Source organism: Neofelis nebulosa, chromosome 9 (assembly GCF_028018385.1).
Source record: "Neofelis nebulosa isolate mNeoNeb1 chromosome 9, mNeoNeb1.pri, whole genome shotgun sequence".
NCBI classification, from domain to species: Eukaryota; Metazoa; Chordata; class Mammalia; order Carnivora; family Felidae; genus Neofelis; species Neofelis nebulosa.
In genome coordinates, this window is record NC_080790.1 from 78,803,565 (window position 1) to 78,829,292 (window position 25,728).

Consider the following 25,728-nt stretch of genomic DNA (forward strand, 5'->3'; position numbering starts at 1 on the left):
GCCTGGTCTAGCAGGGAAACAGACATCTAAACAGACAATTAGAGCAAAACCCAGCACACTGACATAAGTCAGTAGATGTCATGAGTAATGAAGACTCTAATTTCATTTCTGATGTTTGATTACATCCCACACCTGGGCAAGCAGATAAGAAAGCCAGTTCTCTCTCTCTCTCTCTCTCTCTCTCTCTCTCTCTCTCGGATCTAGTGAGAAGTTCAAACTTTGCAAGTTTGCCCCAGCCTCACCAACTCCTTCCTGCCAATAAAAGCCAAGCTAGTCTCCTTTCTCTGCACTCTAAAGGGCATTTTTCAGACTTGCTGGGGAGCCCACCCTGCATGCTTCATTCTGTGAATATAATAAACTTGGTGTGTGTGCATGTGACATTATCAGTCTTGACAGCTGACCCAAACTTTGGGTCGGGATCCACCCCACCTCTGTGAGGTGAACACAACACCATGGAAGCAGACAGAAGGCACTTTCGACCTCTGCTAGGCAGGTTGGGGAAGGCTTGCTGTACAGAGAAGAGGAGTACTCTACAGTACTAAAGGTCATTAGGGATTCAACAGGCCAAGGAGGTTGTAGTGGACTCCAACTGGAGTATCTGCCCATTGTATGATTTCTCTGCACTGGGTGAAACCCTTATAAACATAGGGACAACACCTGGAAGGCATGTTCACTATCAAATACTCTCCTTGTTTGTCTGGTGGGGTTCATACATGATCTAACCATAGGTGATCAGTGTGCTACTCTTGAGATTTTTCAAACTAAGGGAAAAGAAGCTATAAATGTGGTGATAGAGGGAGGCTACAGAATATAGGTCTGAAGAGCAGTCAGTGGAATTGTTTTCATCGTCATAGGAAAAAGATATTGGCAGTGGGAGAGAATAAGCCAATACAGAGTGGGGCAGAGATACAAGACTGAGAGAAGACCTCTGGCGGTGTGATAACATGGATCCTGTTGTCTCTGGGTCATAGCTGTATCTCTGACCTTTCTGCAGATATATTACAATCCTCAGTATTCCTTCCAATATATGTTCATTTTTGCCTCTGTAGTTTCAGTCAGATTTCTATTACTTAGAACCAAACAACTACAGCACTAACCAAAACAGAGGGATTAAAGGCACCCGGTAACTACTGTTAATTTTCTTACAAGTAATACTACTATAGCTATGTAGCATGTTCTTATATACGGAAATGTGTGCTCAAGAGTATTGGAGTAAAATGGCATTATGTCCACTACTCTCAAATGATTTAAAATGGGCAAAAATATGAAGTAAATATGGCAAAAATATTTATTTTTGAATTTAGGTTAAGGGCACATTTATTACCTGTCCTTTCTCCTTTTTTTTTTTTTTTTTTTTTTATTATATGAAAGTGTCCACAGAATTCTTTTTACAGGGGAGACTCAAAGTATGTACAACATGCCTGAGCTTGGAAAGCCCAGTTACTTCAGGAAATGGTAAGTAGTGCTCCACAGGGGTGGTTTAGGGTGGGGTCGTACAGGAGAAAGGTAAAGGACAGATTTTATATTGAGAAATTGAGTATTTATCCTAAAGACATCAGGAACCATCAAAGGATTTTTTGTGGGAAAGCATACAGGAAATGACATGGTTAGATTTGGATAGTAAAAAGATTTCTCTGTTGATAGTATAGATCATAAATTGGAAAAAGGCAGGCATGTGGTAAGAGTCTAGATAAGAAATGATGAGAGGGTCTGAATTAAGAGGAGAAAGGTGAGAAATCAAGATTAGAGAAAAGCAGATATGAACAATTGATAGAATTCTGGTAATGGATTTGGGGGGGGGAGGGAAGGGATGGAGTGCTTTGAGGTAAAGGAAAGAATCCAGAAAGCATCAGGATTTCTGGCTTTGGTGACTAACTGGTACCATTCACGGAGATTGGAAATACAGAAAAGCAGGACACACTGAGTTTAAGGTGTTGTTGCAAACACAAGGGAAGTGGTAGGGGGAGAGGGGTGAGACACAGATTGGGAAGCCATAGGCATATGCCAAGGGCATGGAAGAGATCACCCCGTAAAAAACGTGGAGTTGGCTAAAAGGGGCTGAGGAAAGAGAAGCAGCTATAGTTAGGGGACAGACAGGGAACAGAACCCTGAAAGAGACTACAAAAAAAGAGCTTTAGACACAGGAGAAAAACACAGAGTGAGTTCACAAGGATAGAGGCCGACAAAGATCTGAGAAGGAGGAAGTCAGCGGTGCCACGTACTCTACAAGAGATCAAGAAAGACAAGATTAGTGTTATCCAACAAGAAGACCTAAAGTAGGGCAGTTCCAGGGTCGATTAATTCAACACTATAATCAAGGACGCAAGTTCTTTCCACTTTTCCACTTTCAGACAAATTTTGCTGGCTCTATCCTTAGACTAGCACCCCTAATTGCAACATGGTTCCCACAGTACCCCAGGTATTGCCTGCAGACAATATTCTTCCTTAAGTCTCTTTTTTAGAGTGGAAAAAAAAAATCTGTTCCCTGAAATCCTTTAGTAACAATCAGTTACTTCTTAACCCACTGAAAATTTACTTTCTGCAGTGAAAACGCACAACTTCATTCTCTTTGTACTGAAACTACTTTCAAGTTTCATAAAAAGAAACTTAGCTCTAAACTGCTGGGCAAATTCTTCCAGTCACATTATCTGCAATCTTGTAGGGTCAAAATTCAAAATTTAGTAACTTCTTTGTTTACATCCATGTGGTGGCTTTCTGGTCTATGAACTGGAGCGGGCTGAACTATAGTCCCCAGAATTCCCTCATACATTTCTGCGTAGGGTGGGTTCCACGTGATGCTCTCTCCTGAGAGCTGGAACATGGAAGGGAGGCAGCCACCATTTTGTAGCATACATATACCTTCTCCCAGTTATTCACTCAAACACCAATGTAGGCGCTGCTGGGAAGGGACTCTGCAGAGATAATTCAAGTCCCTAAGCAGCTGACTTCAAATTAATTAAAAGAGAGATTATGTAGACCTCTTTTAACTAGTTGGAAGCCCTTTCAAAGAGAAGTCAGGCCTTACCTAAGAGACTCCAAATAACAGATGGATCTGCAATTGTTCTGCTTCCTCAGCATCTTCCCTGAGAACCTGCCTGTGGATATCAAGCTTTAAGTTCCTGCCCCTGGGGTTCCAGACTACTCATGATCTTCCATTCCTGACTGCTTGCCCCTGTACACTTTGGGCTTAACCAGTTACCACACTGTATAAACCAATTCCTCATAAAAACTCCACACATATATATACTCACACAGTCATATAAAAACTCTGACTGAACCCTAATATACATGTGTTCACATCTGCCCCCAACTCCTACTTCTACAGATCCACTTCTACCTTTGTGAGAAAAAACAAACTCCATTCAGTGCTCTCAGACTGGACAAAGAGAAGTTTAAAATGGTAGAATGGCTTTCTTTTTTTTTTTTTTCCTTTCCTCTATTTTGGGAGTAGCATGTAAATTTGCTGGCTTAGGGAATAGCCTAGTATACCTACTATATTCATTTCCTGTGCTATACCTAGGACCTCATGCTAGGCTTCAAATAATTTTCTTCACTGTATTGCCTGAGCCTTGCTTGCACTGGAGTTCACCTGTCCACTCACACACTTTCAATAAACTTCCACACTTTCTCTCAGCTCATGAGATTTCAGTTCCAGGCTCTTAAGGAAATCCCATCTATTTCCTCTCTAGTCACACATTAATTCACTTATTCTTACCAGTTCTCTTTGTGCATGACACCAAATTATTCTCTAGCCTAAATATTAATTGAAAACCTTTATATTCTGCATATCATTTCATCTTACAACTCCATTCTTAGGACTTTCTCCTGAGGATATAGTCATGCTGTATTTAAATCATTAGCTTCAGCACTGGTAAGAATTAAACTTAAAACAATATAAAAAAAATAAATGAATTTAACAGATCTATCCTTACAATTTAATGTCCTTTAATACCATAAAATAAAGTAACAGATAATTCAATGGAATAAAGAAGAAAATACACTGTATTATGTTTAGAAAGCAGGTTATAAAACAGTTTGTGTTCAGAAAATATGGTTATGTTTTTTGTGACTCGATAAATAAATATAGAGGTATGGAAAAAGGACTTGAGTTATAAAAGTTCAATGTTAATGTTTCTGAGGGGCTGAACTGTTGGTAATTTTTTATTTTCTTCTTTCCCTTGGTAAGTATCTTCTAAGTTTACTACAGTGGACGTGCACTGCTAGCATAATAAGCAAAATCCCAGTAAGTTCTGTGGTGGTGATTTAATAATCTGTGGCCTAGAACAGGAATTCCTCACTAGCTCTGAAGGATCTGGTATGGACCTTGAGAGGGATGTCTAGAAAATCCCTGAACCTGTGTGCAAGATGCCATTTGTATACAACTGTGTGTCTTTGTGTGAGTTTGGAGAGAGAAAGGAAGAGGTTCACAGCTTTCATCTAGTCCTCAAAAGATCCCATGATCAAAAAAAGGTTAAAATCACTAGTCCAGAATCCTGTGTGACATTATCTCAATTTCTCCTATTTCAGGGATGGGGCATTATTTAAAGGATCCAGGGAGAGAGAATTTGGAACAGGAATTCCTAATTTCTATTTAGGCATTTTGTACAGCTGAAAATGTCTTTATCTCAAGTGATGTATACAATTTATAAAACTCTCTAAAAAAAACAAATTATATAAAGTGAAAAGGGCTGGATATAACTTTTGACAAGATCTCTCCAGAATAGTTACTGTTAAGTTTTCCAAGTAAGAATACCTGGTGCTTGAGACTAATAGTTTCAGTGTTGTAGGCTGACCTCCTCTCCCTGCCCTCATGCATCACTATAAATACTGCTCATGCCCTAATATCAGAATGTTTCTTCATTAGTCTCTGTTTTGGTCCACTCTAGGATGAGAGAACATACTTAAAGAGAATCTTACTGTAGAGATAAAACTCACTGTTAGAAAATAATGAACTCTTTTATGAAGATCAAAGTATGTGCCATATTTCTTTAAATCTCTTACATCTGACAGAAGGAGACTGTGGGTGACACATTACTATGAATGGATTAAGGCTCTACTTTATGTTCCTTGCAATCTCGACATTGTACCTGAACTGTTTTTATAAGAAATGATAGTGATGTGTTTCCTATCTAAACACTATGGTCCTTTCTTTGTTTAAATGTTTATTATTTATTTTGAAAGAGAGAGAGTGAGAGAAAGAGACAGAGAGAGGCAGGCAGAGAGGGAAGGAGCGAGAGAATCCCAAGCAGGCTCTGTGCTGTCAGTGCAGAGCCTGATGTGGGCTCTATCTCACGAACTGTGAGATCTTGACCTAAGCAGAAATCAAGAGTTGGGCGTTGAACCAACTGAGCCACCCAGGCATCCCAGAACATTATGGTCTTTAAATCTAACACCCAGAAGTCAAATTTTTTTTTTTTCTAAGTAGGCTCTATACCCAGTGTGGAGCCCAATATGGGGATTGAACTCATGATCCTGAAATCAAGACCTGAGCTGAGATCAAGAGTCAGATGCTTAAACTGAGCCACCCAGACACCCCAGAAGTCAATTTTGCTTACATAATGACTATTCCAAAATATTGATTCCACCTAGAAATGCCCAAAGAATCACACGAAGTTTTCTGTGCACTCCCACCACCCAAATCCATGATCTGTGTCAGAATATAATCTCCTTAGAAGATGGGGGCTGCTATCAGATATCTTGCTATTAATGCTAACTACTCTAACATGGTTCTACACAAATATAATTAGTGTATTTGATTATTCCAGGTTTGAGATTGGAAATAAATTATTCAAACCTTATGTGTTTACTATAATAAAAAATGACTAATTACAGTTTTGACAACACTAAAGAAAATTACAAATTTCATTAACTGAATCAAAAGAGATCTACGTACAGTTTCTCTATCACTTACCTTTCAAATTCTTTTTTTCTCCTAACTTACCAGAGTGTCATTACTCTAGCAGTTATATCACTAAGATATTCTCTTTATCTACTTGCTAAATTAGGTTGGAACCAAATACAGATGAAGACTTGTCTTCTCCTCAGTGTATCTGAGATGTGCAAAACCTGATACGCAGAGGTAGAAGGGAAGCCAGAAATCTGGTTTGAGGAAGCAATTCTGTGGTTCAATTACAACTCTCTGCAGGATTTTCTTTTGTTTGTCCTTTTGGGTTACTGATAATATTTATTTGGTGATATATAGAAGTTTGCACTTTAAAAGCACATGCAAACAAATAAATACTGTATCTTTCTATATCCACATGGAAAACTTACATAATAAAAGTGGAGATAAAGTGCTAATCAAAAAAGTAACCTAAAAGTTTCATGCAGCTCCTGAATATAAGATCCTTTGAACCAGGGACTCTATAGGTAGTTATCTTTCAAACTTCAGAAGTTAATACTCATAATAGATACTTGCTTCCCATTTTCAAACCATATTCAACAACACGGTTTCCTTGACGACTTGAGAATGTAACTTTCTCATAGAGACAACATGGGTGAAAAGCAAGACAAATGCATGCATAAAATACAAATAATAGTTTAATGAGAAACTATGGTCTGAAAATTTTAAACTTACTGTTCATGGAAATCCAGCATTGGTGGCTCAAATCGTATAGGTCTACAATTACCCCGGTACAGAGATATACTGTAAGTAAAAAGAAAACAGCGTAAGAAATAATTCTTTAAAATATATATCCCCAAACTGAAGTCAGACACTTGAATTCTGTCACAAGAAAGAATACTTTCTAAGTAAGAATACTCGGTGTTTGAGCCTAACAATTTTGGTGTTGTATGCCGACCTCCTCTCCCTGCCCTCAGGTGTCGCCATAAATACTGCTCGTGCCCTAATAATCTCAGAATGGTTCATTAGTCTCCATTCTGGTCCACTCTAGGATGAGAGAACATACTCAAAGACAATTTTACTGTAGAGAGAAAACTCACTGTTAGTTAGAAAATAATGAACTCTTTTATGAAGATCAAAATACATGCCATGTTTCCTTAAGTCTCTTATATTTGATGGAAGGAGACTGTCATCTTTAGGAAAAATGGAGTCTAATGTCCTATCAGGATTGTGCATTACTTTTCTTATTAGATGAAATCAAGAAATGTACATTTTAAAAAATGAAGAAAAGGGAGTATTTTTCCTATTCAAAGGTATGTGAAAGCAGAAAATGCTCAAGTAGATTCAATGTTGAAATTTATTTGGTTGATATAGTTGACACCAACATATCTAAATATGTTCACTTGTATTTTTTGATACATGCACAATGAACAATAAATAGTCAACACAACTACATCCTTGGCAGACAATACAGTATACAGACAAAAACCACAATCACATTGTAACAAGAGTGTCAAAGGAACTAAACAAAAATGAATTTGGGGACAAAGTTTTAGGAACTGAAATAGCTTTTTCATTTGAGAGTTTGGAACACATTGATCTATAACATCTTAGCCTAAATATATGAATATCATTTCTAACTATCCCACTTGATACTAGAACTTGTCACCAAAACAGATTTCTGAACAGCAAACCTCCTAAACATCACCATGACACGCCCTAACAATGATGCAATATAGAAATGACAGGGAGGATGTGGGGATGTCCACATGCCTCTAGTCATCTGTTTAAGCACAGGGAAAGTAAAAAATTGAGGAAGCCACTAACATTTCTAAATAGTGAATGCTTATCTTTCTGTTGTATTTTAAGAAATGATGTTAGAGCAAAACCATTTTGTAAGACTTTATTTCCATTACCATAATTCACAAGAACACAAGCTTCAAATGATACATTAGAAATATATTAGAAATAGACAAGGACATTGAGAATATGTTGCAAATTTAGCTTTAACTCAACTCTGCAAAGATTACATAGTCTGAGTAGTAGAATCAATGTGCTAAAAGTAATGTCTAAGAGTTTTTAGCTTGATAATCCCTCTACATATGCTGAACAGAAAAGATGAAAAACACAAATAAGGAGGAAAACAGCAAATTTAAGATTCTACTTTACAAAAAATCTAAGATCCTACTTTGCAAAAATCTAAAGACACTGGAACAAAGAAGGCACAAGTGCCCCCAAGACAGGAGCCACTTGCAGTGAGAGGTAAAGAATCTACTCTCTTTTGATTTCTGCTCTCCTTAGGCATGATATAACAAGGATACTCTCTGGCACCTTTAAGTCAAGGGATGCCGACTAGCTCATCAGTTTCAAGGGTGTGAAACTCAAACATACAAAATCTTAATCCAATCAAGGGGGAAAAGTATAATGCATGAAGCATATGTATATGTCATTAATTTATATATATATAAACATTGACTGTATTAGATGCTAGAAATATAAAGAAGATTAAAATACAGTTTTTTTTTTCTCTCTCACAGAAATGAGAATCTATTCCCCAAGTTGCAAATGGAAGCATCTAAAGTGGTCAGGTAAGATCAAAAACAAAAACAAAAAACATGCACACCCCCACTGACTCAACACAAAGGTAGTGAATGCTTGGGGCTGTCTAGTGGCCAGTGCTATGGGAACAAGGCAAAGAGCCTGCTCTCATTGCACTAACATCCCAGTAGGGGAGACAAAAGTAGAACCTACAAGGTAATGATGGGACATACAAAGAGGCAGACCAAACACGGTAGGAACAGAGAAGCCTTCTGTGACGAGGGGTGCTGCAGCCAAGACCTGAGTGGTGGAGATCCGGGGGAAGAAAGGAGACATACCTTGGCATGTTGAAGAACAGAGGGCCGAAGTGGCCAGAGTGACGGGAAGGAGGGGGTGGAAGTAGGAGCTGAGATCAGAGAAGTACAAAGGCCACGTCTCCTTTCAGGAGCCTGCATTTTATTCTAAGTGTAACAAAAAGCCTCTGTAGTGTTTTCAGCAAGGGAGTGACGTGATCTGACACATCTGACAAGGTTAATTCTAGATGCTGTATGCTGTAGGAGCCCCAGAGTGACAGCAAGGGAGTCTCGCAGTAGTCCAGACAAGAGGGGATGATGGTAGCAGTGGTCTGTGGGAGTGCGAGGCAGTGTGGCGAGAAGTGGCTCTTTTCTGAATGTATTTGGAAGGTAAAGGCAATAGGTCATGCTGATGGATTGGTTTTGGAACGTGAGAGAAAGGAGAGAAATCAAGAATGACTTAATTCTAAAATTTTGGCCTGAGAAACCAGATATGTAGTCATGACATAGGAAGTGTGGGTAAGAAGTGAGGAAGGATAGACAGTTTAGATGTTCAAGAGTACTTATGGCTTTAGACATTTAAATTTGAGATGTCTTATCTAAATGAGATGTTAAGTAGGCTGCTGGATATATATGGTTATTACTTTCCATAAAAAAGTTACTGACTTAAAAAAAAAGTTAATGACTTTTTTCCACATTTTTATTTATTTATTTTTTTTTTTAAATTTTTTTTTTTTTTTTTTTTTTTTTGGGACAGAGAGAGGCAGAGCATGAACGGGAGAGGGGCAGAGAGAGAGGGAGACACAGAATCGGAAACAGGCTCCAGGCTCCGAGCCATCAGCCCAGAGCCTGACGCGGGGCTCGAACTCACGGACCGCGAGATCGTGACCTGGCTGAAGTCGGACGCTTAACCGACTGCGCCACCCAGGCGCCCCCACATTTTTATTTTTTAAAGTTACTGATTTTTGTGTACTGATCTCATACCCAAGTCACTTTGGCAAGTTGATTCTAATAGTTTGTCTATAGATTCCCTTAGATTTTCCTGTCACTACCTGTGCTGCCAAAATGATCACTATCTTTGATTATCTCTGTAGACAAATCATCTGCAAGCAATGGCAATTCTATTTCTTCCTTTTAAATCCTTAGAACTTGTTTCCATTTTTTAAAAATTTATTAAAATTTTTTTTTTAATGTTTTATTGTTTGAGAGACAGAGACAGGGCGCAAGTGAGGGAGGGACTGAGAAAGAGGAAGACCCAGAATCCGAAGCAGGCTCTAGGCTCTGAGCTGTCAGCACAGAGCCTGACGCAAGGCTTGAACCCACAAATGTGAGATCATGACCTGAGCCGAAGTCAGATGTTTATCTGACTGAGCCAGCCGGGTGCCCCTTGTTTTCATTTTTTATGCTTTGAGTGGGCTAAGACCTCCCAAAAAGTGCTCCACAGAAGTGGTGTCTGACATTTGTTATTTACAGATTTCTCACAAAATATGAGAGGGGAAAAATACATAAAGATGATTCCCTCATAAACAAACATGTATTTTCAAAACAATAGCAGATTTATGTCTAAGAAACAGTTTAATATTTGAGTGGGTACAACACAAGTTGTCACAGGTATAATCTTATTTAAAAAAACCCCAAAATTCAATGACATAGCTGTCATGTATCCACAGCTGACGGAGATGTTTGCTACTATGCTTATTTCAAAAAATTTCTTTTAGGGGCGCCTGGGTGGCTCAGTGGGTTGAGTGTCTGACTTCGGCTCAGGTCATGATCTCGCAGTCTGTGAGTCTGAGCCCCGCGTCGGGCTCTGTGCTGACAGCTCAGAGCCTGGAGCCTGCTTCCGATTCTGTGTCTCCTCTCTCTCTGCCCCTCCCCTGCTCATGCTCTGTCTCTGTCAAAAAAATAAAAAAATAATAAAAAATTTTTTAATGTTTATTTATTTTTGAGACAGGGAGACAGAGTGCGAGTGGGGGAGGGGCAGAGAGAGAGGGAGATACAGAATCTGAAACAGGCTCCAGGCTCTGAGCTGTCAGCACAGAGCGCAATGCGGGGCTCGAACCCACAAACCGTGAGATCATGACCTGAGCCGAAGTTGGACGCTTAACCAAGCCACCCAGGTGCCCCACTACTACGCTTTTTTTAAAAGGGCATGACATTGTTGAGCGTTTTATTAACAGAAAGCAAATGTTTGCAAGTCTTTAATGTTGAAAAATAAATTGGGGCAAAGGCAATGTAAAAAATGGTATTCTTTGCCAATTTCAAAGAAATAGACTGAGACATTATAATAGGATATTGGATGATTTTATGCTTCCTACAGTGATTGTATTTGTTCTCAAAGTCTCAAATATTTTTATTCCTTTTATTATTTATGTGGGGATAAGGAGATGCATAAGGACTATTTTCTGACTTCAAGCAAGGGAACAACTGAGAAGATACAAAAAAATCTTTCCTGTGAGACATTGTCTATGTTGCTTGGTGGACTGTGAGGTCCAAGTTAAGCAGGTAGCTCCCAAATGAAGCAAATAAAGCCTTCTTGGAGCTTTGGGAATTTGTTTAAACCAGGAAATTTAAAATGTTTTCCTAAAGGCAGTTAGTACCTAAACAAAAGGTACTCTTTGGCCCAGTACTTCTTAAAGAATGCTCTGTGGTCTACCTGTATCTTTCTTAATCATCTAGAACGCTTGTAGAAATGCAGATTCCAGAGCCCCACCTCCAGAATGTGATTCCTTAAGTCTAGAAAAAACCCAGAAGCCAGTTATATTCTCACATTTGGTTACTACTCTTTTGCATCTTGATCCACAATAAGTACTGCAAGAAGAAATAAGAGGGGAAAAGTACCTTAACATATAAAATTTTCAAAGTCATCAACAGTTTAAAATAGTTTCAAATATGATTCTTTTTTTTTTTAATTTTTTTTTTAATGTTTATTTATTTTTGAGACAGAGAGAGACAGAGCATGAATGGGGGAGGGGCAGAGAGAGAGGGAGACACAGTATCGGAAGCAGGCGCCAGGCTCCGAGCCATCAGCCCAGAGCCCGACGCGGGGCTCGAACTCACAAACCGTGAGATCGTGACCTGAGCTGAAGTCGGACGCTCAACCGACTGAGCCACCCAGGTGCCCCTCAAACATGATTCTTATTAGAGACAGCTGAAAAACAGTGACTTAAAATAAATCACATAATTATAAATTTTAGCTTAAATTTTCATTTCTCTAAAGACTAATAATGTTGAATATCATTTCATTTATTTATTGTTCAATTAGATATCTTCCTTTGTAAAGTGTCTATTCAAAGTTTTTTAACAGGGGTGTTTGTCTTGCTGAGTTATAAGAGGTCTTCACCTATTCTAGATACATGCCCTCTGTCAAATATGTGTACTGTGAATATCTTTTCCCTGTTCCTCCTTTTCTTATTATAAATGTTGTCTTTTGGGGAGTGATGTCACTGAGACAGTGACTCAAGTTGTTGCTAACTATAGCACCCTTCACAGGAAGACCAACCTGCAACTATCCATGGACATGACACTTATTGTGAAAATCCCAGAACACAGCAGTGAGGTTGAAGAACCCTCCTGGACCACAGAGACTGAAAAGGACTACATTAGAAAGGTAAGAGGAATGGCTACACTCTGACCACATCACCTCTCCAAGGCAGGGACAGAACCACACTAAGAGAGTACCCTGGGCCTACAGTTTTTCCAGTGGGAAAGATATAGACCAAGGTGGATGTCCAGCTTCCTCAGTGTTATGGGTTGCTTCCCAGAAGGCCCACTTGGGTCTTGTCACAAGGGGACCACTGGGGGAATCTGCAGGGGTGAACCTGTGGGTCTTGACCACTGGAGATCAGATTGGGATGCAAGGGAGGGAAGGATGTACAGCAACCAGTGCTTGGATCTTGACAGACCACACTCCTCCTAGCAATGACACCCAAGTGGAGATCCTAGGCAGTGGCTATGCCCAACTGCAAAGTCAAGCCACCGGCCCGTCTGGCCAGGGAGCTTGGTGGACAATTCCACATGATTTAGATCCCTATCCAATGAGCCACACCTGCCACAAGCCTGTTCTATAGCCCAACCTGGGCTGGGAAGCAAACCTGGGCTGGGAAGCAAATTAAAAGATCTGTTTAGGGTTGAATATAACTTCCACCCCACGCAACCAGGAAACCTAACCAGAACATCTGGGAAGCTGCATAGCTTAACCTGCAGCCCTGCTTAAAAGGACAATTGAGCAGAGAACCCAGCCAGTGGCTTAGCTCATGTGCAGAGCTGAAGTGGTGGCCCCATCTGGCCAGAGAGCTTGGTGGGCAGCTTGCTAGATTCAGGTCCCCAGCCATCAAGTCATAATGGCTAGGGAGCCTGCTTTAGGGCCCCATACAGGCAGGGAAACAAATTCATAGTCCTGCCTAACTGCTGAGTATAGCACCCAGTCCTGCCCAACCAAGAAACATGGGCAGAGAATCCAAGCACTGTGGAGGCCATGTTCTAGCTGTGCATGGACAGGGAACTAAGTCAGCAGTCCTATCTAACCATTCCCAGCCAGTGCCCCTGCTGACATCAGAGCTCAGTAAGCATCCTTGGCCAAATAGCGACCTGGATAGTAAATCCCACTTGTTCAAGACACTTTCAGCTGACTCATTAAGAACCCCAAGTTAAGCTGACTAAAGAATTGTCTCTGTAAGAACACACAGGTAACTAAACAGAATTAGAAAAAAAAATGCCTGAATGAAATGAGAAGTTCAACAAAGAAACAAACTATAAAAAAACAACAACAACCAAACAGAAATCCTAAAGATAAAGAATATAATAATTGGACTGAAGAATTCAACAGAGAGCTTCAGCAACAGATCTGACCATCAGAAGAAAGAATCAATGAACTGAAAGGTAATTTTGAATTATCCAAGAAGAGGAGCAAAAAGAAAACAGAATGGGGGGGCACCTGGGTGGCTCAGTAAGGTGAGTGTCTGACACTTGGTTTCAGCTCAGGTCATACGATATATGTGTTAATCAACTGTTTATGTTATCAATAAGCCTTCTGGTCAACATTAGGCTATCTGTAGTTACGTTTTTGGAAAGTCAAAAATTATAAGTGGATTCTCAACTGGACAGGGGGTTGGTGCTCCTAATTCCCACATGGTTTTCAGTGTACGGGTTTCAAAGTTTGGTGTTTTTTTGTTTTTTGGGTTTTTTTTTTTTTTTTTGTAAATTCATCCTGAAGTATGTAACATGGTTTGAGGCTACTGTAAATGGCATTTTTATATAACATTTTACTTTTTCACTTAGAATATAGAAAAGTACTATATATCCTTCAATCTGGTTAAATTAACTTATTCTCAAAGCTTTTTGGGTATATTCTTTAGGATCTTCTATGCACACAATCATATTATTTGTAGACAAACACATTTCTCCCTTTCCAGATGATGTCTCTTATTTCTATTTTTTGCCTTAATGTACTGACTAGCACATCCAGTACAATAATGGAGAGAAATAAAAGTGGACATCCTTGTCTTGTTCTCAATAGAAAGAAAGAGCCGAATCTTTTACCATAAGAAACATGTTAACTGTTGTTTTTCCACAGATGGTCTTTATCAGACCAAGGAAATTCTAGTCTGCTCAGTGTTTTTAATTATGAATAGATGTTGAATTCTGTCATAGGCTTTAATTTCAATTTTAAAAATTTCCCAAATTGTTAGTGATTTCTATTTTAATTCTGCTGTGTTAAAGAACATAATCTGCAATTGCTGGGTGAAGTGTTCAATAAATATCTATGAAGAAAAATACCTACAAGGTTAAGCTGGTTGATAGTGTTGTTCAAGTCTTTTATACCTTTACTGATTTTCTGTTTATTTTATTGACAGCTGAATTTTGAAATCTCCAACTATAATTGTGAATTTGCCTTCATTTCTGTTTTTTTCATTTACTTGGAACAAATATTTGGAACAAAAACCATTTATGTTTTCTTCATGTATTTGGAAACTCTGATATTTAGACTTATACAGACTTGGGATGATACATTATCTCTTCTGTAATAATAAAATGTGTTTCTTTATCTCTAATAATATTTCCTGTACTAAAGTCTAACTTCTCTGATAGTGTTATTCCCTACTCCATCTTTTTACTTTTTGTGTTTTTATACTTAAAGTTCATTTCTTCAGGGTGGCTCAGTTGGTTAAGCGTCTGACTTCAGCTCAGATCATGATCTGTGGTCTACTGAGTTTGAGCCCTGTTGTCAGGTCCTGTGCTGACAGCTCAGAGCCTGGAGCCTGCTTCAGATTCTGTCTCTCTGTCTCTGTCTCTGTCTCTGTCTCTCTCTCTCTTTCTCTGTCCCTCCCCCACTCACACTCTGTCTCTCAAAAATGAATAAATGTTAAAAAAAAAAAAGTACTTTTTTTCAAAATCACATCTCCATGACCAACAGGAAGATAATATTTGCAACACAGGATTACTATCCTTAATAAAAAACTGTTTAAATGGAAGAAATAAAGATCAAAGGTCCTATAGAAAAGGAGGTAGAATAAAAATGAACAGACAGTATCAAAAGATAAATATGAGCATAGTATAAAAGACATATACAACCTCACTCATAACTAGAGAAAGACAAGCTAAAACTACATGACAACAGAATTTCTCACCTATCAGATTGACAAAAATTAAAAAGTATTTCCCTTTTCTGTAGGAAAAGCTGTAGGAATATAGGGACTCTAATTTACTGATGAGGGGTACGCCAACTGGCACAGCTCTTTTGAAAGAGAATTTGACAACACTAACAAACCTATATATGACTCACCAATCCCATGTCTAGGAATTTACCCTAACCATGCTCCTTCAACAATACAAATTACATATGCACTTATCTTTTGACTCAGAAATCCTAACAGTAGGAATCTATTCTGCAGATAACTTTCAAAAATGTGAAAATCCATATACACAAGGCTATTCTTTGAAGCACTGTTTGCAACTGCAAAATACTAGAAGCAAATTGCTCGTATATAATCCACATTCACATAATATAGTATGCTGCAGTCTATAAAAATAATGAGAAAGGTCTCTAAAGGATAGATTTTTAAGTAAATAAAACGAAACATTAAAAAATCTATACCATGCTTCCTTTTGTGGAGAAAGAAATATAGTAAAAACATTCACATTTGACATTTTTGTATCATTCTGACTTTTTGAATCCTATTTTTCACATATTTAAAATGAGTGGACTTGTAAAATGGAGGTAAAAAAATCTCAAATGGAATATAGACAGAAACCAAAGAACCAAACTTTCTTTTGAATGAACAGACCTACAATGCAGATGATGATGGAAGAGGGCAGTGGAGAGGATGGAGAGAAAGGTAAAGAACATAACACACGTAAATTCTGAATATAGTATTTTTGACCATATACATTCAAACTAAAAATAAATTCTAAACACTGTACTTCAACTAGTAGGTTTGTTTTTCATGGTGGTATGAGTTAACCAATTTGAAATGAATTTGTTTGTATTCTAGGATTGAGAAATCAGGTATAAATTCTGTGGATAACTGGAGCCAGGTTTCTCATAGCTGGAGAAAACACAAAAATATATACAGAAAATATACAGAAAAAAGGGACAGAAGGAACACTGTGGTGGTGTATTAAAAATGGAGTTATTGGTAACAACTCATGGTTTTGAATATACATAGATATAGAAAGAGATGTGTGTGTTTGTGCACACACACATACAGAAACATTCCTAACTCTCACTAACAAGACCCAGAGACAACGACACCCCAGCAGCAATGAGTACACATAGCACACAGATCTTAGTTTGTAAATATCCTCCACTAAAATGAAGCAGAAGTCTCTGAATAAATAGGATATTCCAGGGCTTGGGCAGGAAAATAATGAGGTAAGCCTAGAACATCTTGATGTTTCAGAAAGTAAGGAAGTGTTCAATGAAAGGGGACATGTGAAAAGCATACAGAACAGACCCAAACATATATGGTCCATTGATTTTTAGTGACTGTGCTAAGGTAATTCAATGAGGAAAAGACAGTCTTTGCAAAAAATGGTGGTGAAATAACTGGATATCTACACCTGCAAAAATGAAGTTTGACCTTTACATCTTCCTTGCACTAGTTTGTCAACTAATAAACACAGAAAGAATGATAAAATTAAAAAAAAAAAATCACCAGAGCAGTAATTTCCAGGCAAGAATCACCAGTGAATGCTGTAACTAGTAAGAGTTTGATGCCAAACAGCATATTTACATGGTCTCAAGGTACTTTTTGGAGAGGTATTTATAAATTACAAAAGAAAAATCGAACAAAGAGACATCATGTACCTGCTGATAATCAGATGGACTGGGCAGGACACAAATTTAAGTGATATTCCTGCCAAAAACACATAATCTGAAATGAAACATGAGAAAACCCAAACTAGGATGGTGGCCACTACTTATAAAATGGCCACTACTTAAAAAAAAAATGTCAAGGACATAAAGAGACAAATCAATTGTTGCACATTAAAGTTGAGACTAAATAGACATGAAAATTAAATATGACCGATATGGACTTGAGGCTTGGATCAAAATTTATCTTCTTTTTAAAATAAAAATTGTCCCAATAATGGGACAACTGACAAAGTCTACAGATTAAAAAATACTATGTGTGTTAGTGTTAATATACTGATTTTGATATGTATACTTTGGTTTTATAAGATAATATCCCTCTTTACAAGAACTATACACTGACGTTTTTAGGAGTAAAGGAGCAACATCTATATCTGATTCTCAGAAAATTAAAAAAAAATGCTTACATATACATTACATGTATACATAGGACAAACAGGGGAAGGGAAGGAAGAAAAAGGAAGGAGAGAAGAGGTAGAGAGGCAGATTGTGAATAAGGCATATGTAAAATATTAAATAAAGTGGGAATCTAGGTCAAGGGTATATAGGAATCCTTTGTACTATTTTTGCATCTTTTCCCTAAACTAAAATTACTGCTGGGGTACCTGGGGTGGCTCAGTCAGTTAAGCATCTGACTCTTTGATTTTGGCTCAGGTCATGATCTCACAGTTCGTGGAATGGAGCCCCACACTGGACTCTGTGCTGACAGCATGGAGCTTGCTTGGGATTTTCTCTTTCCCTCTCTCTCTGCCCCTCCCCACCTCAAAATAAATAAACTAAAAAATGTTTAAAAAATAACTAAAATCACTGCAAAACAGAAGGTAAAAAATTAAATATAATTTGAAAAATAAAGTACATTTCTTATAGACGGCATATACTTGGATCTTTATTTTTTAATAGAGTCTGAAAACTGGTATTGAAACCATTCACATTTATTATTATTTTTGATATACTTGATTTAAGGCTACCATCTTGCTATTTGCTTTCACTTTTTTCCATCTGCTTTTTATTCTTTTTGTCTTCTTCATCTGCCTTCTTTTAGATCAAGTATTCTTTTAGTATTCCACTCTGTCTCCATGACCGCTTTATTAGCTAGATCTCTTTGGGTTGTTTTTCTTTTCAAATGATTTTAATATATCTTCTAGTATTTGCTTCATCTTATCACAGTCTAACTCCAAATAATATTATACTACTTTACATATGTAAGAGCTTTACAACTCAATTACCCCTCCCTTGCCCTTTGTACTGTCATCATACGTGTAACATATACAAGCTATCAATCCCATAAAACACTGTAATTACTTTTGTTTTTAAAAGTCAGTTATCTCAAAACAATCTTTAATGAGAAAAAAATGTCTTTTATATTTATCCACATATTTTCACCTTTTTTGGTGATCTTCATTATTGTGCTTAGAGCTGTGTTTTCACCTGTAATGGTTACTAGCTTCAGAATGTAAAGAACTTCCCTAACACTTCTTATAGTGACAGTCTGCTGGCTGCACATGTTCTCAGCTTTTGTCTGGAAATGTATTTGTGGAGGATAATTCTGCTGGATATAATATCTTGGGGGTTGACAATTTTTTCTTTTGATATTTTTAAGATGCCATTTTGTTGATTTTGGGTTCGTACTGTCTTTGATGACAAGGCACCAGTCATTCTTCTCTTTAGTATCCCTACATGTAATTTATTTATTTCTGGCTGCCTTTCAATTTATCATTGGCTTTCAGCAATATGAATACTATACGACTTGGTGTGGTTTTCTTTGTTACTTTTGCATTGGGTTTACTGAAGTTCTTCAACAGCCTTCCCCGCCCCCCCCCCCCGCCATTCCTTGGAACTCAACTATATGTGTGTTAAATTGCTTGCCATGGTATCACAGGTCACCAGGGGTTTGTTTATTCTTTTTCCAGTAATTTTTTCTTCCTGTGCTTCAGTTTGGGTTGTTTCCATCACTACGTCTTCAATTTCACTTTTTCTTTTTTTAATGTCATCTATGTTGCTGTAAGTGAAATTTTCTACTTCAGAAACTGTATTTTTCAGCTCCAGAGGTTCCATTTATTTTTTCATAATGTCCATTTTTCGTTATTCTCATGTTTTCCTTTAAATCACTGAACACATATAATAGATGTACTAAATTCCCTGTATGCTACTTCCATCATCTCTGTCATTTCTAGGTCTGTTTCTATTTTTTCTTTCTTTTTTTTTTTTTTTTTTTTCCAACGTTTTTTTATTTATTTTTGGGACAGAGAGAGACAGAGCATGAACGGGGGAGGGGCAGAGAGAGAGGGAGACACAGAATCGGAAACAGGCTCCAGGCTCCGAGCCATCAGCCCAGAGCCTGACGCGGGGCTCGAACTCACGGACCGCGAGATCGTGACCTGGCTGAAGTCGGACGCTTAACCGACTGCGCCACCCAGGCGCCCCTGTAGCAGATTTAAAATACGTGCAAAGATTCTCTGATAACTCCCCTGGCCTTGGAGGTAACCTCTTATGAATGGAATATGGCAGAAGTGATAGTGTGACTCCAAGACTCAATTACAAAAGACACTGTGGCTTCCTCCTTGTTTCTCTTGCATCACCTGTTCTGGGGTCACCAGCTGTCATGATGCAGCAACACTTAAGCAAGCCTATGGAGGGTTCGACACGGTGAAGAACTAAGGCCTCCTGCCAACAGCCAGCAAAAACTAAGGCCTTTTGCAAGAGTTCTATGAATGAACCATCCTGAAGAGGATGTAGCACTCCCAGGCCTTCAGATGACTTACAGCTTTGGTTGATACTTTGATTGCCATGTCAGGAAGGATCCTGAGCCACAACTACTTTGCTAAGATGCTCCAAAATTCTTCACTCCCAGAAGCAAAAAGATAAATCATGTCTGCTGTTTGAAGCTGCCAGGTTTGGGGGTAGTTTATTATACTACACGGCCATAGATAACAGATACAATTACCGAGTCACCAGTTCTTATAACAAAGCCTAGCATACGCAAGGATCCCAGCAAATGTTTGCTGAATGACTGAGCAAATTATCAAATACCCACAACTTGTATTCATATAACATTTTAAAGTTTATAAACTACTGTTACCCAAGCAAATATTTTCATTTGATCCTCACAACAAATAATGCATAACCTTATATCATATATATATCAGGCCAAGAAAGAATCTTCCCCAGTTTACAAATGAAAGTCATGCTCAGAGCAGTTAGACAGTTGTTTTCAAGGTCACACAGCCGGTAAACAGAGAACTCAGGACTTCTGATGCCTAATCTTCCACCACAGGGCTCCACAATCCTAGGAAAAGTCATCCATAAAGGATGGCCTCATGTCGCAAAATATTAAATCATTACTGGTACTCGTTATAATATTGTGGTGTTCAACTCAAATAAACACTGATGGAACACTATATGCACATTCTCCACCATCATATCATAAAGGCAGCACATGCTTTCACTTTTAAACAAAGTATTATTATGTAATTGATAACTGTATTAAAACAAATTAGAAAGCATGAGCTGGAACATAGGAGAGGAATAGAAAAAAAGAGTATTCTGGAAAATTCTGTTTTCCGTGGTTTTACTTCCCACAATCCTGTGGTCGTGAAAGCAGTAGTTCATTCCCTTTCATTCCCAGAAAGCCCTTGGAGCCAAGCCTGCCCCCCAAAACTAATGCAGATGATAATGGTGTGTGGTGAGGGAGAGGAGGGAGAAGAGGCAGGAGAGGAAGAAATGGTGGCCAGAGGCTAGCATCTACTGTTGTACTGCCTGCCATACAATGCACTAGCTACAGAATCATTTGATTAGCTGATCTTTTCATGATACAAATTTCCCTGGGGCAGGTTAAATTCCACTTACAGAATGAGAGTTTTGACTCAAGAGATCATGTACAAGCAACGTGGGAAAGGATGGGGCTGAATCTACTGGCTTACTGAAAAAGCCAGAGAGCAGGTAGCATGTGGATTGTAAAACTGGGGAAGAGAAAAAGTGAGAAATTGATGCAGAAATGACTACAGAAGGTCAAAAGACAAAGGGTCCCTCCCAGCAATCTCTAAAGCTCAGTGGACACTAACCATGTCCCTGAGGAGAGAATGGTGGACGTGGCACACTCCAGAGATGGAGACAAGACTCTGGAGTCAGAAGCTATGACCTCAGCTATGACCTGGGCCTGATGATGCAAGTGAGGCACATGCGTGTACCTTATGTACCTTGATCCCTGCAATTAAACCCATTATAAACATCCTTCTCAAGCGTGCTGCTTTCTTCCACAAAGTAGGCTGTGTTTTGTCACTTCAACACCTATGCTTTATGACCTCATCAGAACGGGTGTCTTCAGTGCCCTTCAAGATGCCTGCAGGCAGGGGCTGTGTGCATAGTCCCTGCACTGAGCAGATACTTTCAGAAACTCCCAGGAATGAATACTGGCTAAAAAAGAAAATCCAGGGGGCGCCTGGGTGGCGCAGTCGGTTAAGCGTCCGACTTCAGCCAGGTCACGATCTTGCGGTCCGTGAGTTCGAGCCCCGCGTCAGGCTCTGGGCCGATGGCTCAGAGCCTGGAGCCTGTTTCCGATTCTGTGTCTCCCTCTCTCTCTGCCCCTCCCCCGTTCATGCTCTGTCTCTCTCTGTCCCAAAAATAAATAAAAAACGTTGAAAAAAAAATAAAATAAAATAAAAAAGAAAATCCAGGGAATACTGAAGGATTCCATACTTGCTATGCAAAGAGAGTGAATGCAACATGGGGCTGGCAAGATGATGAATTTTAATGAAACTCTGCCACTTTAACCATCAGCATATCCTTCGGTTCTAAGGGTCTCAGCTGCCTCGTCTGTTAAACGAGGGGCTCAAGAAGACCATCTAATAGGGTCTTCTGTACTTAGAATATTTAATCATATGATAACTTTCATTTTACTCAAGTTTTCAAACCCAAATGCTGGCACTTTTATAGAATAGTTTTTAAACTGAAAACAAATCACAATTTCTGTTGTTCTACAACTATACATTTTATTTACAACATCTGTTCTACAACTGCACAATTTTGTATTTTCATTCACATTTTATTTTACATATGCATGTTCATTAAAGTTATTCTTACTTATAGAGAGCTCTGGCAGTGTTTAATTTGTGCAGCACTAAGTCACATATTTAAAAAAATGGCTAAATCCCTTCAATGTGGAAGCTATGTTCTAATCATCACATGCCTGGTATGTATGGAGACTACTTGCTTTTCCATGTCACAAATGTTTTAAAATGACTTATTAAGCGTGATTCATAAACCCTGTTCTTCAGTTTAGTTTTTAGTTAGTTGATATGAGGCTCAAAATATAAATTTAGACCTGTATGTTGTTATGGACTGAATTGGTACCCCCCACTCCAATTCATATGCTGAAGCCCTAACCTCCAATATGAAAATCTTGAGAGGTATTTCGTTCAGAGAAGGCCACAAAAGTGAGGCCCTCATGATGGCATTAGTGCCTTCAAAACAAATGACACCAGAGAGCCTGCTTCCATTCTCTCTCTTTGCCATCTGAGGATAAAGAGAGACAGTAGCCATCTTGTAAGCCAAGAATAGAGCCCTCACTAGGGAACCAAACCTGCTGGCATCTTGATCTTGGACTTCCAGGCCTCCAAAACTGTGAGAAATAAAAGTTGTTTAAGCCACTCAGTCTATGTGGTATTTTGTTACAGCAGTCTGAACTAAAACATATGTTTAGTACCTAATCTAGTTTCAAACCCATAGGGTATGCATACCAGTTTGAATCAAGTGTTTATCCAGTTCATGATCTTGGTCAAAACAAAACAAAACAAAACAAAACAAAAGTGTGACAGTTTTAAAACATGTCTGCAAATCATCTGATATTCCTGCTATAGATAAGTGGGGGGTCATTCCCCTCACCTTATCCCTCACCCCCATGTCTCTCTACTTCCGCCATGTCTTGAATCAATAACCACCTAAATGACTGAACAACAGCATCTGACAGAGGTAACACTATGACTTCAGAAGGCAGGTTGAAAAAACAAAAGTGGGTTCTCTGTGGGATGTTCTCTTTTGAAATCCAGTTATAATCCTGTGAGGGAGCCCAAACAAGCCTTTGTGAAAAGACCAGGCAGAAGGGCCCACATGTAGGCATTCTAGGTGACAGCCCAGCTGAGGTCCCAGGCAACAAGCTAGCATCATTATGCAAGTGAACAGGCCTCTAGCTCTGGAGTCTCCCCAGCAGAGGCCCCAGTCATCATGGAGCAGAGACAAGCTATCTTTGCTGTGTTCCTTCTGTCTCAACTCTTTACAGAGTCTGACAGCATAATAATATGATTGCTTTACGCTAGTAAGTTTGGGTAGTTTGTTAGGCAGATGTAGATCATAGGTAAGTGGAACATGAGATCAGAATATAATTATGTATTGATGTAAATTCTTCATTATATTAAGAAAATACCTTAAAGCCAAATCTTGATCATGGATGAATAACATCATCTTCATAAATGTAGCCAATATAGTTTCATAGCTAATTTCCTAACTGCTGCAATAAAGTATCATGGAAGAAGCCTAAGATAACAGGCATGCTTTTCTTCCCACCAGTTTAGCTCTAAATGAGTCAGAGTCTAGGTTCTTAGATAGCCCAGCCAAGTCTAGCATCAGGCTAGATATGAAGTAGTCCAGAAACAATCCATCCTTGTGCCAAAAATATTTGGGAAGGGGTAGAGGGATGGAAGAGTGGCATTATGCTATATAATCATAAGAGCAGAGAAGTCTACATCTTACTGTAGGCAGTGGGTGTATCCTTTGGTCAGGGTTCATGGGTAGAGCCCGTCCCAACAGGGCATATATAAAATTAGGGAGATGGACAAAAATGGGGAAATAGGGCCACGTTATTGCAGATATGAAAGAGTGAAAAGAACAAAACCAGTGAATACTGAAGGAGCTTCATTTTGGTATTTATGAAGTTAAACTTATATAGTCTTAATATGTGCTATATCTCTCTCAAAATAAAGTTCTTTGCTGATGCAATCTGCACTTCACTAGCCCTAAGGACATTCAAGGTTATCTAATTCACAGATAGCTCACGTTGTCCTTTAAAAACCAGGTGCAGAACCTCTGGCCTGGAAAGGTTATGAGGATAGTAACTTTCTTTTACATTGTCTAACAGATGTGAAAAGCTACCAAAAGACCAAAGAATTCAGATGTGAGGAAGACATCTTCAAATTCACAAGCATGTACATATTTTCATAAAACCTTAGGGTAAAATAACTCCCTTGTTTGTTATCATAGAGGAACTGGGTTCAAAAGTGTTCTCTTTCAGTCACAAGACTGAGTTTCACTGCTCTGAGTTCCTCCTCCGGGGGCCTGCAGGCGGACACCCTGTAACAACTGAGGGTAGCAAGGGTCGGTCCATGAAAGGCAGCAATAGCCACAAGAAGTCACCAGGGACTTACAAAGCTGATCCTCTAAGAAGCAAGGGGGCGTTTCACCCCTCACTGAGGGTAACACCGTTTCGTATACAAGGAAGAGAAAGGCTACGCAGTATATCACCTGCAAATCCAGATTTAAACCTGGTTTGCCATACACAGTACTTGAAATAACATGATATAATGTGATTTATAAGTTGCTTTTCCTTCTTCACCAAAAAAGTTGGTGCAAGAGAAGGACAGCATTGCTGGAATCCCCCAAAAAGAACTGAAGTTATGTTATTATCTTATCAAATACATAACATTTTATACATTATAATATATATATATATATATATATATATATATATATATATATATTCCTTCCTTACCTTTTCTGTTGATACGAACTGAGTCCAAGTGTTGTCTCAGTCTGTAAAAGGAAGAAAACCATGACAATACTGAAAACAAATCTTTATATTACAGACATAGAGAACATCCAAAATATACTGTAGTTTCAACTTTGATCTTATACTCACTCAGATTTCCAGGTTAAACCTGATCCCTAAATCATATGAAATGATTTGTCACATTATGTAATTCAAATGAGAGAATAATTTGGGATTAGATTTTAAACACACATGGAAATAATACAATGTAATGTGATTGATTTTTAAAAGCTTGCCCAACCAATATATCCTGTGAAAAAAGCCCTGTCTATAATCACTTTGTGAGGTTACTTGTGCCTCTCACTGCTCTCTGCTTACCAGCTATGTCATGGGTGCTGGGGCATCACGGTTCCTGCCATCAGGGAACTGAAGGTTGTGGGGGCAGAGGTAGGAGGAGACAGTCTTTTAAAACTAAATAAATATGAAAGAACTAGGAAAATATTGGAAAGGTTGTTGTGAAAGAGCACAAATAGGTGATGTGCTTCAGTATGTCATGAGGAAAGGCCTGTGTGAAGAGATCATATTTATGTTAAATGTGATAAAGTGTAAAAAAGAGCTGTGTGTGGAAGCAGGGCTGTGTGGTAGTGGAGAAAACAACATGCACAGAAGTCCTACTTGAGGAAAGAGCCTGGATGTTGAAGAAACAGATAGTAGGTCAAATTGGATGGAGCTGGGCTGGGCAGGGGTCAGACCATGCTGTGTCCTGGTAAGAAGTCATGGTAAATTTGGAACATGTTCTATCCTAAATGCAGTACAAGGGGTCTGTCGGAGTAAGAGAGACAGAGACAGACATGGTCTGATTTAAGTTTTAAAGATACTATTCTGGCTGCAGTGTAGAGAGGATAAAGGGGAAGACAAGAGAGAAAGC

At 38.7% G+C, this 25,728-nt stretch overlaps 1 protein-coding gene and 1 long non-coding RNA gene across 2 annotated transcripts in view; one reads left to right on the forward strand and one right to left on the reverse strand.

Annotated features, from left to right (window-relative positions):
* TMEM131 (transmembrane protein 131) overlaps positions 1-25,728 on the reverse strand; it is a 239,272-nt gene that overhangs the window by 120,372 nt on the left and 93,172 nt on the right. The window contains exons 3-4 of the mRNA XM_058684342.1: positions 24,804-24,844; positions 6,578-6,646 (exon numbers count right to left, since the gene is read on the reverse strand). Coding sequence (XP_058540325.1) covers positions 6,578-6,646; positions 24,804-24,844 — 110 coding nt within the window. The remainder of the gene's footprint in view (positions 1-6,577; positions 6,647-24,803; positions 24,845-25,728) is intronic.
* Positions 1,378-14,701, forward strand: LOC131485211 (uncharacterized). Its single transcript, XR_009248707.1, has 5 exons — positions 1,378-1,455; positions 8,380-8,430; positions 12,163-12,280; positions 13,350-13,551; positions 14,526-14,701. It is a non-coding gene; the product is annotated as an uncharacterized LOC131485211 (long non-coding RNA).